The sequence below is a fragment of the Vombatus ursinus genome, unplaced genomic scaffold (genome assembly GCF_900497805.2).
Source record: "Vombatus ursinus unplaced genomic scaffold, bare-nosed wombat genome assembly UNPS02014821.1, whole genome shotgun sequence".
Taxonomy (NCBI): Eukaryota; Metazoa; Chordata; class Mammalia; order Diprotodontia; family Vombatidae; genus Vombatus; species Vombatus ursinus.
In genome coordinates, this window is record NW_020954599.1 from 29,855,302 (window position 1) to 29,871,938 (window position 16,637).

General features: G+C 37.8%; 2 protein-coding genes across 3 annotated transcripts in view; both read right to left on the reverse strand.

Moving 5' to 3' along the window:
• Positions 1–6,230, reverse strand: part of LOC114024506 (plasma kallikrein-like) — a 32,868-nt gene extending 26,638 nt beyond the window's left edge. The window contains exons 1-3 of one of the 2 annotated variants that reach the window (XM_027837521.1): positions 5,974–6,227; positions 4,685–4,743; positions 705–867 (exon numbers count right to left, since the gene is read on the reverse strand). In XM_027837521.1, coding sequence (XP_027693322.1) covers positions 705–867; positions 4,685–4,742 — 221 coding nt within the window. In that variant the 5' untranslated portion in view covers position 4,743; positions 5,974–6,227. Of the gene's footprint in view, positions 1–704; positions 868–4,684; positions 4,744–5,973 lie in introns of both variants that reach the window. The other variant, XM_027837522.1, reaches the window with a different exon arrangement.
• A 5,271-nt stretch (positions 6,231–11,501) lies between these two features.
• LOC114024303 (cytochrome P450 4V2) overlaps positions 11,502–16,637 on the reverse strand; it is a 33,288-nt gene continuing 28,152 nt past the window's right edge. Inside the window, exon 11 of the mRNA XM_027837299.1 lies at positions 11,502–12,910. Within this exon, the coding sequence (XP_027693100.1) occupies positions 12,750–12,910 (161 nt within the window). The 3' untranslated portion in view covers positions 11,502–12,749. The remainder of the gene's footprint in view (positions 12,911–16,637) is intronic.

Below are 16,637 nucleotides of genomic sequence, written 5' to 3' on the forward strand. Positions count from 1 at the left end.
CCTTCAAGACTCAGCTTATATTTCCTCTTGTTTAAGAGGCCTTTCTAGATACCCCCACCCACCCACCAAATGCTAGTGCCTTACTAATGGGATTACCTTTCATTTACATAGTATATACTCTCTATATAAAATTTTGTGCATATAGGCACCCCCTCCTTTCTCATTAGAATGTGAGCACCATGTAGGTGGGGACCATTTTTGTTTGTTTGTTCTGCCTATCTTTGAATCTCCACTACCTGACACTTGTTAGTGTCACTAATTAGTGACACTAATTAGTAAGCACTTAATAAATGTTGCGGCCTTTAATAAAAGCCTACTTAGTGCTCGACACTTGGGACACAAAATCAAAAATGAAAGGAAAGATAGAAGTGACTGACTATGTGTCTACAATCCAAGGTTCATCCTAGGTTAAGATCAGTGAATTAAGTTAAGTTATTAGGCTATCTACCATATAGCTTTGTCAATGAGATAAAATGCTTAGAGCAGTGTCTGGCACATCTAGTCTAACTCCTTCATTTTACAGATGAGGATACTGAGGCAAAGAGAGGCTAAGTAACTTGCTCAAGGTCACACATGTAGATGCAGAAGTGGTAGAACCAGGATCCGAACCCATGTACTCAGACTTCAAAACCAATGAGCATCATTGGGCGAGGGTCGGGGAAGGGGGGATCGGTTTCTCTGATAACGCACACCAAGCCTTTTACCTTCTGTTCTCATCATTAATGGCGTTTGCAGGTAGAAAGCTAAACAGTATACACCTGGGGTGGAAGGTGCATACTCTCTGGCAGTCGTCAGCAGTTGGGGTGTGCACCGCACCCACATCTCCTCCTTTAAAGAAGGTGTTTTCATAAAACTGAGTCACACAGTCTGTAATAGAATCAGAGGAGAACGTTAATCTGGCACGGCTGGCAAGGAATGTGCTCGAGTGCCCTCTTATTTACCTCTTCCCCCAACATTATCTCCTTCCCCACCCCCTCTCCATTCTTAGCAATCTCCTCCCCCCACCACAACCCCAATTAAGATATGGCTGTAATTCCCTACATAGAATGAAGTCATTTGGCAATGAGACAGCACAGACCCTGCAGTCAGAAAGACCTGAGTTCAAATGTGACTTCAGAACCTACCAGCTGGGTGACCTTGGGCAAATCATTTAACCTCTGTTAGCCCCTGTAAAATAAGGATGATAACAATAGCATTTACCTCCCAGAGTTGTTGCAAAGATCAAATGAGATCATATTTGTAAAGCAACTGATACATAGCTATTATTATTGTTATTATTATTAGACTCCCACCCATCTGCCAGGACTTCTTTCATAACACTACCCTCACAATCTCCTCTTTGCAACCAAATTGCCCTAATAATAATTAGCATTTATATAGTGCTTTCTTATACATAGGATCTCATTTGATCCTCACAACAATCCTGGAAGGTTAATGCTATTATTATTCTCATTTTGCAGATGAGGAAACTGAGGCTGACAGGGGTTCAGTGGCTTGCCCAGGGTTCTACAGCTAGTAAGTGTCTGAGGGGCAGCTAGGTGGTAAAGTGGATAGAGTGCCCAGCCTGGAGTTAGGAAGATTCCTCTTCCTGAGTTCAAATCTAGCCTCAGACACTTACTAGCTCTGTGACCTTGGACAAGTCACTTAACTCTGTTTGCCTCAGTTTCCTCACCTGTAAAATGAGCTGCAGAAGGCAATGGTAAATAAATCACTCCAGTGTCTCTGCCAAGGAAACCGCAAATGGGGTCACAAAGAGTCGAACACATGAGCAGCAAGTGTCTGAGGCAGAAATTGAATGGAAATCTTCCCATCTCCAGGTGCAGCACTCTAATGACTATGCCACGTTCTCTGAGCTCATTATTTTGCTCCTCATCTCCATGTCTCTTCACCTTACCCAGAATGCACTCCCTTCTTATATTCACCTCAGAATCCTCAGCTTCGTTTAAGGCTCAGATGAGGTACCACCTCCAGGGAAAGCCTTATTCAGTCCCCTAAGTTATTAGTGTTCTCAGGGTGAGCTGGTAAATGTTTAACAACCAGCCCTCCAAAAGAAAAAATATATATATAGACAGTATACACTTTTAAGTTGAATCTGCTTTATTAACATTTTCTCCATTACTTTCTTAAGTCTAGTCAATCACTAAAACAATAAATCAAGTCCTGGTTTGTAGTATTTGTCAATTTATGAGGTATGGATGCTCACTACAAAAATTTAACAATCAGCCTAGCTGGCTCCAGCTCACCCCTGAGTGTTCTCTGTCCTTTCAAATTATCTTGAACTTATTTACTGGTAGATATCTTAAATTGCTGGTGTCTCTGTTGTATACATCCAGTAAAAATGGTTTTTGCCTTTGTACCCCTAGCACCTAATTTGGTACCTAGCAAAAACAGTAACAGGCACTTAAAACAAATGATTATTGAATTAGATCAAAAGACCCCAATAAATTTCCCTCCACCTAATCCAACAATTGATGGCAGGTCCCCACATGCTAGGAATCATCTGCTTAACCAAACTTGCATAGAGTACTAGAATGAGTTATGATTTCTCGCAGAGGCTGAAGTAACCAAATAAAAGATATATGTGTGTATATAGGCACACATGTACACGTATACATATATACACACAGGATTGTTGTTGCTTGTCCTTCATTCTCAAAGAAGGCTGTGACATTAGGAAGATGATGCCATGAGTTGCAAGTGAATTGGATTTAAGTGAGGGAGGGCTGTGCAAAATCACCAGCCTCACTTTCTCCTCTGGAGCCATCTGGGTCCAGTGGCCAGATACACATCAGCACAACTGGAGAGGGCCCCAAATGCAGTGGAAGACCTTGGTTTTTTAAAGCTAAGGTCTTTAGCAGGTCTCAGTTTGATTGAGGCAATGCCCCTTTAGTGATTAAGGCTAGATTTTTAAAAAATGAGTCAAAGAACCTCTTTAATCTAGTCGAGAAAAAAAAAAATCAAACCGGTAAGGGAAGACCCTCAGGGTTTCTGGCCAAAACATAAACAATTCCTATTTACATTCACTCTGAGTCAATCAAAGTCCAAACATTGACCAAGTACACACACACACACACACACACATATGTAAAATTTCTTAGGACTAAATTATCTGTGCATAACTCCTAAATATCCATGGAGAATACATGTTCATTCATCCACCAACATCTAGAGGTGTGCTCATGAAATGACCAAACATGGAGGTAGAGCTGGTAATGGATAGGTGACTTTCAGTCAATCAATCCACAAGCATTTATTAGGCACAGTGCCAGGCACTGTGCTAGGCACCGGAGATCAAATATAAAGAGTGTTCCTGCCCCTGAGGTGCTTACATCCCCCTGGAGAGGCATATACAAAACATATTCAAAGTAAGTGCAAAGTATTTTTTTTGCAAGGTATTGGGAAGGAGGTTGAAATACTAGTAGCCAGAGTGATCAGGAAAGACCATGTAAGATCTGAAATTTGAAGAAAACCAAGGACTCCAAGAAGTGAGGGGTGGTGGGGAGAGAGCATTACAGGTATGAGAAATAGGTTGGGCAAAGGCATGGAAAGAGGAAATGGGAAATTAGGTGTGAGGAACAGCAAAAGAACTGGTTTGCCTTTACCATATTGTTCATAAAGGGGATTCATATGGAATGACTCTGGAAAGGCAAGTTAGAATCAGATTATAAAGAACTTCCAATGTTTCATAGAAGAGGATGCATTTGATGCTATAGGGAATAGGGAGCCACTACAGTTCATTGAGCAGTGGAATAACACATTGGGTCTGTGTTTAATGACTATAGATAAACAATTGAAGTGGCACATTGGAAAGTCTGATATGGAGAGAGAGAGAGACAAAGACAGAGAGAGACAGACAGGGAGAGACAGAGACAGAGACAGAGAGAGATTGAGAATTGAGAGAGGAAGCCCTCCAAGACAGATAAGAATTTCACAGAGTAAGATGACATAAAAGGGGTATAATCTGAGGTAACTGAGAGAGTATCCATGTGGGTGACAACAGAGATCCACCAAGGATCTTATTATTTCTGTTCTCCATAAATTGCAAGAGACAGATGTTTGTTTGGGGACTACTTGAGTATAGTCAGATTCAAATCGACACCTTCTAGTAGTAAAAATAAGGACTGATCTTCTTGGACATGTAAATCTAGAAGGGATCTCAAGAGTCATCCAGGCTATTGAATACATTCTAGTCCATTTTATAGATGAAGAAACCAAGGCCAAGAGAAGTTTGGTGATTTGTCCAAGGTCACACAGGTAGGAAGCATCAGAGGTAAGATTTGAACTCAGGTCCTCCACCTTCCGAGTCAGTGCTCTGCTACAATGAAACAAGACTTCTAAAAACAGGTATAGCTCTGTGAGTATAGCTCTTGGTTAAAAAGTCTGATTTTTGGATCAGTGACCTTCCCCTCCCATCTGATTTTGCACTTCTGGGTCCCTCCCCCTGATTCATGATAAAAGACAAGGACAGTAAGTCTATAGAGCAGATACATTAGTTCTTGCCTCTGGTCCCTAGAAGGGGAGTCAGATGATCACAGACCCAGAAGCAGACTCCTTTCTAGTTTCCTATTCTCCCCAGAGAAATGAGCCCTCTTCACAGGCTGGTGCCTAGGACAACCACCCCTCTCAACTTTACCAACTGTGGAAAATTCTCTTTGGGTAAGATAGGTGTTAAAGCTAAACTTACCACTGGTCACCGTAGCAAAGAAGAAAAGGAAATAAACTGCTTGACATGCGAAATCCATCCTAAAATGACAAAATACATGAACAAGTCTAAGGGCTAGGATATCTCCCAAGAAAGCACAACCTGGAGTTATGGTGACCAAGTCATCTAACAAATCAATAACGTGGTCATTTGTCCTTTTCCCATTGATAGATGTTAGCTATGAATTCTGGGCACAGAATCCCAGGTATTGAGAAGATGGGTCAGAAGTAATTTTATGTGATTTATCACTTGAAAAAAAACAAAATTCAGCACACTTTGAAAAATATGGAATATAACAGCAGTTAACAACTCCCAGTTCTTGGCAGCATGCCAGACACATAGTAGGTACTTAGAAATGCTCATTGACTTAATGTGATAGCAGCCCCCCTCCTCCAGCTTCTTAGTTTCATGTTTCCAAAGGACATTTTAGGGTACTTACTTCCCAAATATCTAAACCATAGCTACATATCTATATCCATATCTATATTTCTATGTCTACATTTAGCTCTCTCTACATTAGCTCTAGATAACATTATGTTATATTATATTGTAAAACATTAAATTATAAAATGTTATAAATGTTAAATTATAAAATGATAAATTATAAAATGATACATAACATAATGTAACATAAAATATTATGTCATATCATAGTATGCCATATTATATATTTATATAATAGATATAGTTATATATGTAGACATAGCTATATCAATATAGCTTTAGTTATTAATATTGGTGGGGAAGGGAGGGGGACAGAAGGAAATGTATATATATATGTATATATATGGAGAGAGAAATCTATCTCTATATATATGTATATTATATATATTATCATGCAACTGTTTATACTTATTATTTATCAGTAATAGATGTTATGATCTCATAGGGAGGAAACAGCTTAGGTGATTTCTGTCCAGGCTTGATTTTAAATTGTATCGATGGGGGCTTTAAAATGATTTCCACACACATAGTAGAGATTTGCAGTTTCATGTACAATCCTCTTTCTCTGTTCTACTTTGTATATGAAAATGCACAATTTATTGAATGACAAGTCCGGAATGAATAAAAACACATTTTATTTAAAAAGATGAGTTATATGCCATCTTTCCACTTACACTTGGCTCATTTTGGCTTCCTAAATATGCAGTGATTTAGAATCAAAACATCGCTTCATGGAGTAAAAAAAAAAAAACAAAACAAACAAAAAAAATAGTCCATTTCAAGCAGTGGCCTATGGAGAAGTGATCAGAATAAGAGAGGTTCTCTACCTGAAATTTTGCAGGCTTCAATGGTTCTGGTGGTAAGGGTTGGGTCTTCTTTCCACTTAAAAAGTTGGATGGTCGTCCCTTCATACAGAGGACTGTGACGCAGCACGTATTTGCTTGGCTCTAACATTGACTCTGATTCTCTGCCAACTGACTGTCAGCATTTTTCTCTGTCAACATCTTTCATAAATGTCCAGCCCTCCTGGGTTTCAGCGACCTCCCTCATTAATATGTCAGCTATTTTGCTTTGCGACTGTGTAACACAGGCCTGGGATTGGATTATTTTAGGTTTTGGGAACATTCTCTGTTATTTTAGAGCAAGCAAATTGCCATTGTTGGACTGTACTTTTTCCATTGGAGCAGTATGGAGAGGTTCGGGCACGGTGGGTAGAGTCCATAGAGCTAGATTGAGAGTCATAGAATTATAAAGCTGGAAAGGACCTCAGAGTTCATTTAATCCAAAGCTTTTTAATAAGTGGTTTGTCAAGTTCATATAGGATGCAAGAGACAGGTGGGATTTGGATGACAGTGTGTGTGGGTAAATGTTTAACAATAAGTGCTGTGGAGAAATGTACCCATGACACACTTTTTATGTTTAATTTGCATAACTAACATTTTCCCCATTGGTTTCTTAAGTCTGGAAATCAACAAAACAATAAATCAAGCCTGGATTTGTAGCATTTGCCCATTTCTGAGGCATAAATACTCATACTGAAAACCTTAACAATTGGCTCCCTACCAAAAACAAGTTAAAATTGGCTCACCAATTGAGTTCAAGTTGGATTTGAACCCAGGTCATTTGACTTTGGACCCAGTGATCTTTCTCCAGGATCCTGCTCCCTGGGTACAGATCTCACCTCTGACTAGCTGTGTGATCATGGGTGAGGAATCAAACCATCAACAAGCATTTATTCATTGTTTACCAGGCACTAGACTGAATGCTGGAGATACCAAAGAATAAAAGTGAAAACACACATTGGCTGCAAAGGACCCTATATTCTAAAAGGGAAAACAACATGTGCATAAATAGAGATATTCAAGAGGGGAAAACATTAGCAACGAAAGGGAGAGGGTGGTGATGTGACCGGCAAAAGTTTCTTAAAGAAGTTAGTACTTGAACTTTGTGTTGAAGAAAGTCCGGGGTCCTAACAGGTAGAGGCAAGGAGGGGGTATGTTTCAGGTCTGTTTCAAAGGCAGAGATACAGCAGATTGGACATTGTGAGTGAGGGACAAAACATTTAGCCCATATGACTAAGAGTGCTTAGAGGAGAGTATGTTTAAGAAATGCATGAAAATAAGAAGAGACGAGGTTGTCAAGTGCTTTAAATGTCAAGCAGAGGAGTTTATATTTGACCCTAGATGTATTTGAGAACCATTGGAGGTTACTGCATAGGAGGAGAGGGTGACATGATCAGAGCTGGCACTCTAGGAAAATTACTTTGGCAGCTGTGTGGAGGATGTGTTGGAGTAAAGAAAGACTTGAGTCAGGGAGTCGAGTGAGAAGGCAATTGCAATAATCCAGAGATGATGAAGACTGGAACGAGGGCTGTGGCTACGTGAATGGAAAGGAGATATATTTGGGAGATGTGGAAATAGGAACAACTAGATTTCTAAACTAGTTGAATATGCTGAGTAAGCACAAGTAAGATGTCAAAGAAAACACCAAGGTGGTAGACTTAGGTAACATAATAGTACCCTCACAAGTAATCACTTGATGTCTCTGAGCCTCAGTTTCTTCATCTGTTAAATGGAGATAAAACTATCTGTTGTACCAACCTCACATGTTTTTGGTGGGGCTTGAGACAATGAATTATAAAGTGCTGTGTAAACTTTAAAATGTGACATGAGTATAGTAGCCTTTTGCCTAAGAAACTGGAATTCCATTGGAAAGGAAGAGAAATCACCACACCTCAGCAGAAGGTCAAGAATTTAAAGGGAAATAATGAAAAAAAGGTAGGAAAGAAGGGGCCCTAGCAGTACCAGATCTCAAACCATATCACAAAGAAATGCTCATGTAAACAATTTGATACTGGTAAAAAAAAATTAGAAAAGCTGATCAGTGGAACTGATTAGAAAGAATATATAGAAGCAAAAGAGCACAGTAGCCTCATGTTTGATAAACCCGAACATCTCAACTATTAGGACAAGAACTCGGTATTAAACAGAAACTATTGGGAAAATTGGAAAGCAATTTGGTAGAAAGGAGGTTTAGGTTAACATCTTACACTACATGCCAAGAGAAGTTCTAAATAGATACATGACAGATATAAAAGATTATATCATAAACAAATTAGAGGAACAGTGAAGACATCTGTCAGATCTATGGATAAAATGTGATTTCATGACCAAATAAGAAATAGAAAGGATCACAAAAGGTACAATTGACAATTTTGATTACATAAAATTTGAAAGTTTTTGCATACCAATGTATTCAAAATTAGAAGTTGCTGTTCAGCCATTTTTCAGTCACGTTTGACTCTTTGTAGCCTCATTTGGGGTTTTCTTAGCAAAGATACTGGAGTGGTTTGCCATTTCCTTCTCCAGTTCATTTTACAGATAAGGAAACTGAGGCAGAGTTAAATGACTTGCCCAGGGTCACACAGCTAGTAAGTGTCTGAGGCTACATTTAAACTCAGGGAAATAAGTCTTCCTGAATCCAGGCCCAGTACACTATCCACTGTGCCACCTAGCTGCCCAAATTAGAAGAGAATCAGATAAATGAGGAAAGGGCTTCATTTCTTAGATATATATGGAATTGATTCAAGTTTACAAGAATAGAAGCCATTTTCCATTTGATAAGCAGTTAAGAGAGAGAAACAGAAAGTTTTCAGAGGAAGAAATCCAACCTATTAATAATCATATTTAAAAAGTGTTCTAAAACACTAATAATTAGAGAAATGCAAATTAAAACAATTCTAAGTTTCTACCTCATACCCGTTAGACTGACAAAGTTAAAAAAAAAAAAGGAAAATGACAAACTTCACAAACGCTGTTGGAAATCAAGTATGTTAATGTACTATTTGTGGAACTATAAACTAGCCACAGCCAAAAAGCTATTAAACTATGCACACCTTTGGTGCAGTAATACCACTACTGGTCTATGCCCTAAACAGATCAAAAAAAGAGGAAAAGAACACATATGTACTAAAATAGTCATAGCAGCTCTTTTGTGGTAGAGAGGCAACATTGTGCAATCAAAACGGCATTGGACTTTGACTTCAAGTCCTGGTTCGGATACTTACTAGTCATATGAGCCTGGGCAAGTCACTTTGTTCTCTGAACCTCGGTTTCAGCATCTGTAAAATAGGAATACTAATACTTGTACTCCCTACCTAAAAAGGTTATCATGAGGAAAGTACTTTGTGAAGCTTATAGACCAAATAAATGTAAATTAATAGAACATTATTCTTTATGTTGAACCAAAATGTGCCTCATTATAATTTCTGCCCATTGGTCTGAGATCTGCTCTCTAGAGCCCTCCCCTCCAAATTTTTTTCATTTATATTTTGTATATGACCAGCTTTAAAATATTTGCAGACAGTATTTATGCTGTGACTCATTTGTTTTTCATGACCAAACATGCCCAGTTTCCCCAATGTTCCTTAATAGTCTGTGCCACCTTTTCATGTTGGACTTCTGACTTGGGGTCAGGCAGGAGCATCCTGGAGGTAACAGAGAGGAAAGCCAATGAAAATGGCCGGAGCTGAGAGATGGAGTGCCTTCCCTGAGGAACAGCAAGGAAGCCAGTGTCGTTGGGTCAAAGACAGAAAGGGGAAGTGCTGCTGGTGGCAACGTGACTGCTTGTGTTCTACCACAATCACTGAATTTGGTGATCTGTTTGTCTTGGCTGGAATCAGAGGAGTCTGACTATAACTGAGATGTTAACACTTACCTGAGATGGGACATAGTGACCTGGAGAATATAATGGCCCAGGGGATGAGAGTGATCCCTGATGCTAAATGGGAAATCCAGGATGACAAGATGGATGAGACAACATTTGTGAGGAAACATTTCAAGGACATGGTCACTACCAACTTTTATACTGATAGTTGATATACCCAAACTGTGTTTTCATAGCTCTAATTCTGAAGCCATTGAAAACAGACAGATCAGACCTTTGAAATGGGTCTCCAGATTTCCTCCACAAACAGACAGAAAATCACCACTAAATAAACACAGAGCAGCAAAAGAAAAAGAGTAAAGCAGCTCTTCTCCCACGACAACTTGAGAGGACCTCAGAGAAACCTCCAGACGCTGAGGTTCGGCCTTAGTGAAGTGTAGACGCATCCAGGCCAACTTCACTGACAGCATCCCCTGAGGACAGCAGGCCCAGGGGCAGCTTGGTGGAGAGGCAGACAAGGCCTCAAGAAATTTCATCTCAACTCAAGAGCTTTCACCTCACAAACTTTCATCTAATGAACAGCAGACAGCTGAGTGGGGGAGATTGAAGGAATCCACTGTTCCAATCATGACCAAGTGGGATTTATAGCAGGAATGCAGGGATTGTTAACATAAAGAAAACTATTCCCTATTCTGATCCTTTCTACTTCTTTTTCTTCTCTTACTGCTGTTGCTAGGATTTCCAATACAATGCTGAATACTATTGGTGACAGTGGGCACCCTTGTTTCACGCCTGATCTTACTGGGAAGGCTTCTAGTTTCTCCCTATTACAAATAATCCTTGCTGATGGTTTTAGATAAATGCTTTTTTATCAGTTTAAGGAAAAATTCATTTATGCCAGTAATTTCAAGCATTTTGAATAGAAATGAGCGTTGGACTTTATCAAAACCTTTTTCAGCATCTATTGATAATAATCAAATTATTTTTAAAACTTTTTTAGTTGATATAATCAATTATGTTGATATTAATATATTTTATATATGTATTATATTGACATAATCAATTATGCTCCTACTCCCCTCCTGTCAGGTACTGGGCTAAAATGCAGAATCAGACAAGTATTTTTGGACACGGTTAATATGGGAGTTTGTTTTGCTTAACTATACATGTCTGTATACTGCATATACTGTATACTGTATATATATATATATAATATACTTCTATAATATGCATAGCATATTTTATATCTATAAAATATATGTGTGTGTTTAATGTGTACTATACACACATATACACACATGTATGTGAGTATATGTGTATGTGTCTACGTGTTTTGGAACAGCTAGGTAAGACAGTGGATAGAGAGCTGGGCCTGGAGTCAAGAGTTCAGGTCTGGCCTCAGAGACTTACTAGATATGTGACCTTAGACAAGTCATTTAACCTGTTTGCCTCAGCTTCTTCATCTGTAAAATGGTGGTTAATTACAGTGTCTCCCTCTCAGTGTTATTGTGAAGTTGTTATTATCTCATTATCAAATGAGTTAACAACTATAAAGCACTTACAATGCCTGGCATAGTAGATACTATGTAAATATTAGATATTATTATCTATTCCAAAGGTTTTCTTTTTCTTTTCTTTTTCCTTTGTTTTAGTAAGTGGAGGAGATGGGATAAAGAGAACTGTTTAGAAATTAAAAAAAAATAACAAAACTTTATTTCCAAAAGTCAGTCCCTTGATTTCAATATTTCAGATCCCATACATGATTATTAGACAACCCAGTAGGTATACGATAACCATGACCATGTTAGACTGAGAAACAAAACCATTCCACTTACATTTTATATACAAACATTCACAAACTGAATCCTACCCCTGAAAACAGCAAAGGTTGAAATATTTCCCTTCTAATTTTAAGGTAATCTGGCATATTTCTGTCTACTTCATCGTTTTACTCTCTTACACTATCAGTGAACCTGTCACTAGGATTTTGATCACCCCCCTTCTACACCACACACTTTATGATTTTTTATGGATTAATAAACTAGAAAAACAATTTTATTAGAATTATGTGCTGAGTAGAAATCAATACAGTTTTTAAAAAAGTAGATAGGCTTTAAAGCATCTGTTTTATGACATTTGTTTTTGGCTCTTCAAAGAGCTTTTTGCTTCCTTTCAGGTGATGGCTTTCTTTGGGAGTGGTGGGTGAAGATTGCTGCAAGTTTCTGAGATCCCCTTTACTCTAAAAAATCTGTTTCTTTATGTAAATTACAAATAACTGATAAAGATTATTAAGTGCTTTGAAAATATAAAGTGCTTTAAAATAATTTTACTGCAAGTGAATTATTATAATTCAAAAAGTTATTTTAAATCCCTTAGATCAAAAGAACAAAATACTAGTTTTTTTCAAATATCAAAACAAAATAGATCTTTCATCTCAAAGGATCTATAGCTATTCTTTAGGATAGATCCTATCAAAGAAAGTATAACTGACAAAGAAAAGAGGGTTTCTTAAGCATCTGTGCTTTTATGAAGAATAAAAATTAAATGTTGGTATTTCTCTTTTTTAAAAAAATGTTGATTTCCTTGATTTATCTATAAATGGAGGACAACAAATTGATCTACATCCTCCAGGTTGGGAAACTTGTTACCTGCTCATCCAGTGATTGACATCAGTGACCACCTGAGGAAACGTGTCAAGGATATGGTTACTACCAACTTTTGTATTGATAGTTGATATACTCAAACTTTGCTTTCATAGCTCTAATTCTGAAGCCAATGAAAACAAGACAGATCAGACCTTTGAAATGGGTTCTCTACCAGAGGATTTACAATTTATCATCAAGAATTTTGTAAGCGCTCTCTCTCTCTCTCTCTCTCTCTCTCTTTTCCGGCTAGATGATGAACTGCCAGTACTATTGATCGAATTTGAGGTTCTCTCCTATGTTCTCCTCTTCAGCTTAATCCAGATGCCATTCTTTGGCCGAAGAATCATCTCTCCCACCAGCTGAAGTTCTTCTCTTTTTTGAATGGATTCGACCCAAAACCGCCTCAGCACCCAGGAAATGACAGTCTTTTCTTCCATCATTGCAAACTTCTGACCTTAAAATTTAATAGACACATGACCACTTCAAAGGTTATTCCCAGACAGAGGTTTCAAAGATCTCTGTGATCGTAGGTATGATATGTCTGAAATTTTTCCCTTCCTCTTGTTGACTCCCTACGTATCTTTCAATTCAATTCAATCATCATTCATAAAGTGCCTACTTATAAGGCAATGTCCTAGAAAGTATGGATCCGGGGACAAAAACTAAATAGGGGAGAAGGGAACAAGTGTTTATTAAGTATCTACCATGTACCAGATACTGCATTTTACAAATATTACCTCATTTGATCCTCACAACAATCCTGGGAGATAGGTGCTATTGTTATCCTCATTTTATAGATGAGGAAACTGAGGTAGACAGAGGTTAAATGACTTGCCCAGAGTTACACAACTAGTAAGCATCTGAGACCATATTGGAACTCAAGCGTCCCTGACTTCAGGTCCAGAGTTTTATCTACCGTACAACCTACCTGTCCCTAAGGTAGGCGGGAGGAGAGATATACAAAGGAAACAGGGACAGGGGGGCTTTCAACTACAGGAATCGGGAAAGGTAAAGGAGGAGTTGATCCAAGTCAAGGCTGAAGAAGGCTACAGATTCTAAGACATGGTGGTAAGAAAGTTAGCACATTCCAGGTATGAGAGGGATGGCCTGTGCAGAGGCAGAGATGGGACATCAAGTTAAAGCTACAGCTGACTGTTCTTCCCATTTGTATGGAACATGGAGTCTGTGAAGGTGAGTAATATGAAATGTGTCTGGAAAGGTAGACAGAGTCTTAACTGCCAGGCTGATGAATTTGTACTTGATTACAGACAGGGGCCACGGGGAGTCACTGGAGCCTTTCTGAGAAGAGGATATTCGGGATGTGTTTGGAAATATCATTCTGGCAGCTTTGTGGAGGAGGGAAAGAGACTCTACCACCACCTACTCCAGGATGCGTTTCCCAGTCAGTGTCAATTCCTGGCACATAGTAATAAATCTTAGTAAATAACTGTTGCTTAATTGATAGAATCCTCCCAACTGACAAAACATTTCTCCTCAGGATTTAGCTTTGGAACTCTCTGATGTTGATATACTCATCATGTAATATTATATATTATAACTATCTTTGTTGGTACGTTTCCTCTCCATGCTAGACTGAAAGGTCCATAAGAGAAGAGACCCAGTCACTTTCACCCCAGCACATCAGAATCATTTAATAAATGCTTATTTAACTGAATCACATTAGTCCATTGTGTTTCGACATGATTTTCTTTATGAGTGTTTTCCATGTAGACAACTAAGGCATACTTCTTGAATGTACAAATGCATAGCGCTAGAGAGCATTAAGGACACAGAGGAAATAGAAGACAATGTCTGGAGCTAAATAATATAGTGCAATTGGGAATTTTATTATCTATACTATACAATGCTATGCTCTATTATGCATGTTATAATATAACACGATATGTTTTATTACATTGTATTGTTATATTATATCACATATGTCAATTAGATTAAATTATATCATATAATATTCAGTATATAGGGTAACTAGGTGGTGCAGTGGATGGAGTGCCAGGCCTAGAGTCAGAAAGACTTCTCTCCCTGAGTTCAAATCTGGCCTCAGGCACTTACTAGTTGAATGACCCTGGGAAAGTCACTTAACCCTATTTGCCTCAGTTTATCATCTGTAATATGAGCTGGAAAAGGAAATGGCAAACCACTCCAGTATATCAATACCAAGAAAACCCCAAGTGGGGTCATGAAGAGTCAGACACAACTGAACAAAAACAAAGTCAAATCATATAATTGGACAGCTAAGTGGCACAGTGTATAGAGCACTTGTCTTGGAGTCAGAAAGACTTGAATTCCAATTTGGCTTCAGATACTTAATAACTGTGTGACCTTGGACAAGTCACTTAATCCTGTTTGCCTCAGTTTCCTCATCTGTAAAAGGAACTGGAGAAGGAAATGGTAAACCACTCCAATATCTTTGCCAAGAAAACCCCATATGGAAAATGAAGAGTTGGACATGACTGAAACAACCGTACAACAACATTGTATAACTACATTATATTATATTGCATCAGCATATCAAGATAAGTTATATTACATTATATATATTATATCACACTATACTATAATATTGTTATGTTAGGTTACATTATTATATTATGTTATGTAATATTATATTATATTATATTATCACATACAACAGTCACATATTTAATACCCTTTGCACTTAAATGCAAATAATTACTGCTTGTCTATGTCTTACTCTTTAAAAATAATTTGATACTTTGGTCAAATATTAAATGACAGTTGACAAATTGATTTTTGTTAAGCATGTTTTCATTAGTATGTTTACTTAATTAATAAAATGTTTACTTAATAAAATAAATTTTTACTTAATTAATAAAATAACTTAATAAATGGTTTTAAAGACAGAGTGTCCCATAAGTCTTGATGCAGTTTAAACCTTTAGTAGCATAAAGCTGAACTAAGATTTCTGGGATATCCTGTGTTTAGAGTTCATTATTGTGATTTGGAGAGGAGTTGTTATTTTGTGTGTGTGTGTGTCTATCTCTTCCTGTTATGAATGTTGAGTGAAATACGCTCACTTGTCTTCAGAGCATCTGCAATCACTTGCCCTCTCTAATCCCTACGCAACCTGGGTGTCAATACAAGAGCTATTGTAGGTACTTCCTCCACAAATGCCCTTTTCCAACAGATAAGAAATCTCAACTTGAAGGACTTTTCCTTTGGAAATAACAATGTTTTCCCAGTGTTTTGCGCTCCCCCATGCCTGCATATCAGTAGCAACCCCTGCCCCTCCATTTTCCCACAAAGCTCTAGCATCCTAAGCAAATAATAGTTTCCTTTCTAAAGTAATTAAGAAGAATTTAGAATAAAGAATCAATATTCCAGATAGGAAAAAAATGAAATTTATTTTTACCTAGTGACAGAGGAAATATTATTGCCCTTGAAAACAAATTTTGCCACTAGCACTAGAAGACAGAAGTTAAAGAAATGATTCAGTTCCATTCCTCGTAAATTTATAGTTCTACCTAAGCTTGACTTTCTCTTTGGAACCCTAAAGTTAACTTCTAATAAGATCAATGAGTATAAAATTATTGGTCCATTTTAGTCTAGTCCCATTTTTAAACAGGAATGAGCATTAAATTAGAAATGAACATCTAACCCTTATCAGCCTCAGTTTGCTCATATGTAAAATAAGGATAATAATAGCAGCTACTCACAGGTCTCACGAGGCTCAAACGAGATAATATACGGAAAGCACTTGGCAAATCTTATGAAGCTATGTAAATCCTAGCTATTATTATTACAATTATTAAAGTCTGGAAGGATTATGACCTCTGTCAGCACAGTACAGGCACTAATGAAGTCACATATCACTGAATTATTAAATGCTATCACAATGACCAAATTTTTTTAAAAGTTATATTTCAAAGCCATACTCTGCTAATGTATAGCAGATAGCCAAGCTAAATTATGATACTTGTTGCTTTTTTGATCACTATGGGAAAAAAAAATCACTCTGATTTTGGATTGCAGCTAGTTGGTAGAGTGGATAGTGCTAGGCCTGAAGTCAAAAAACCTGAGTTCAAATCCTGCCTCTGACACTTACTAGCTGTATGGCCCTGGGCAAGTCATTGAACGTCTGCCTGCCTCAATTTCCTCATCTGTAAAATGAGGATAGTAAAAGCACCTATCTCACAAGA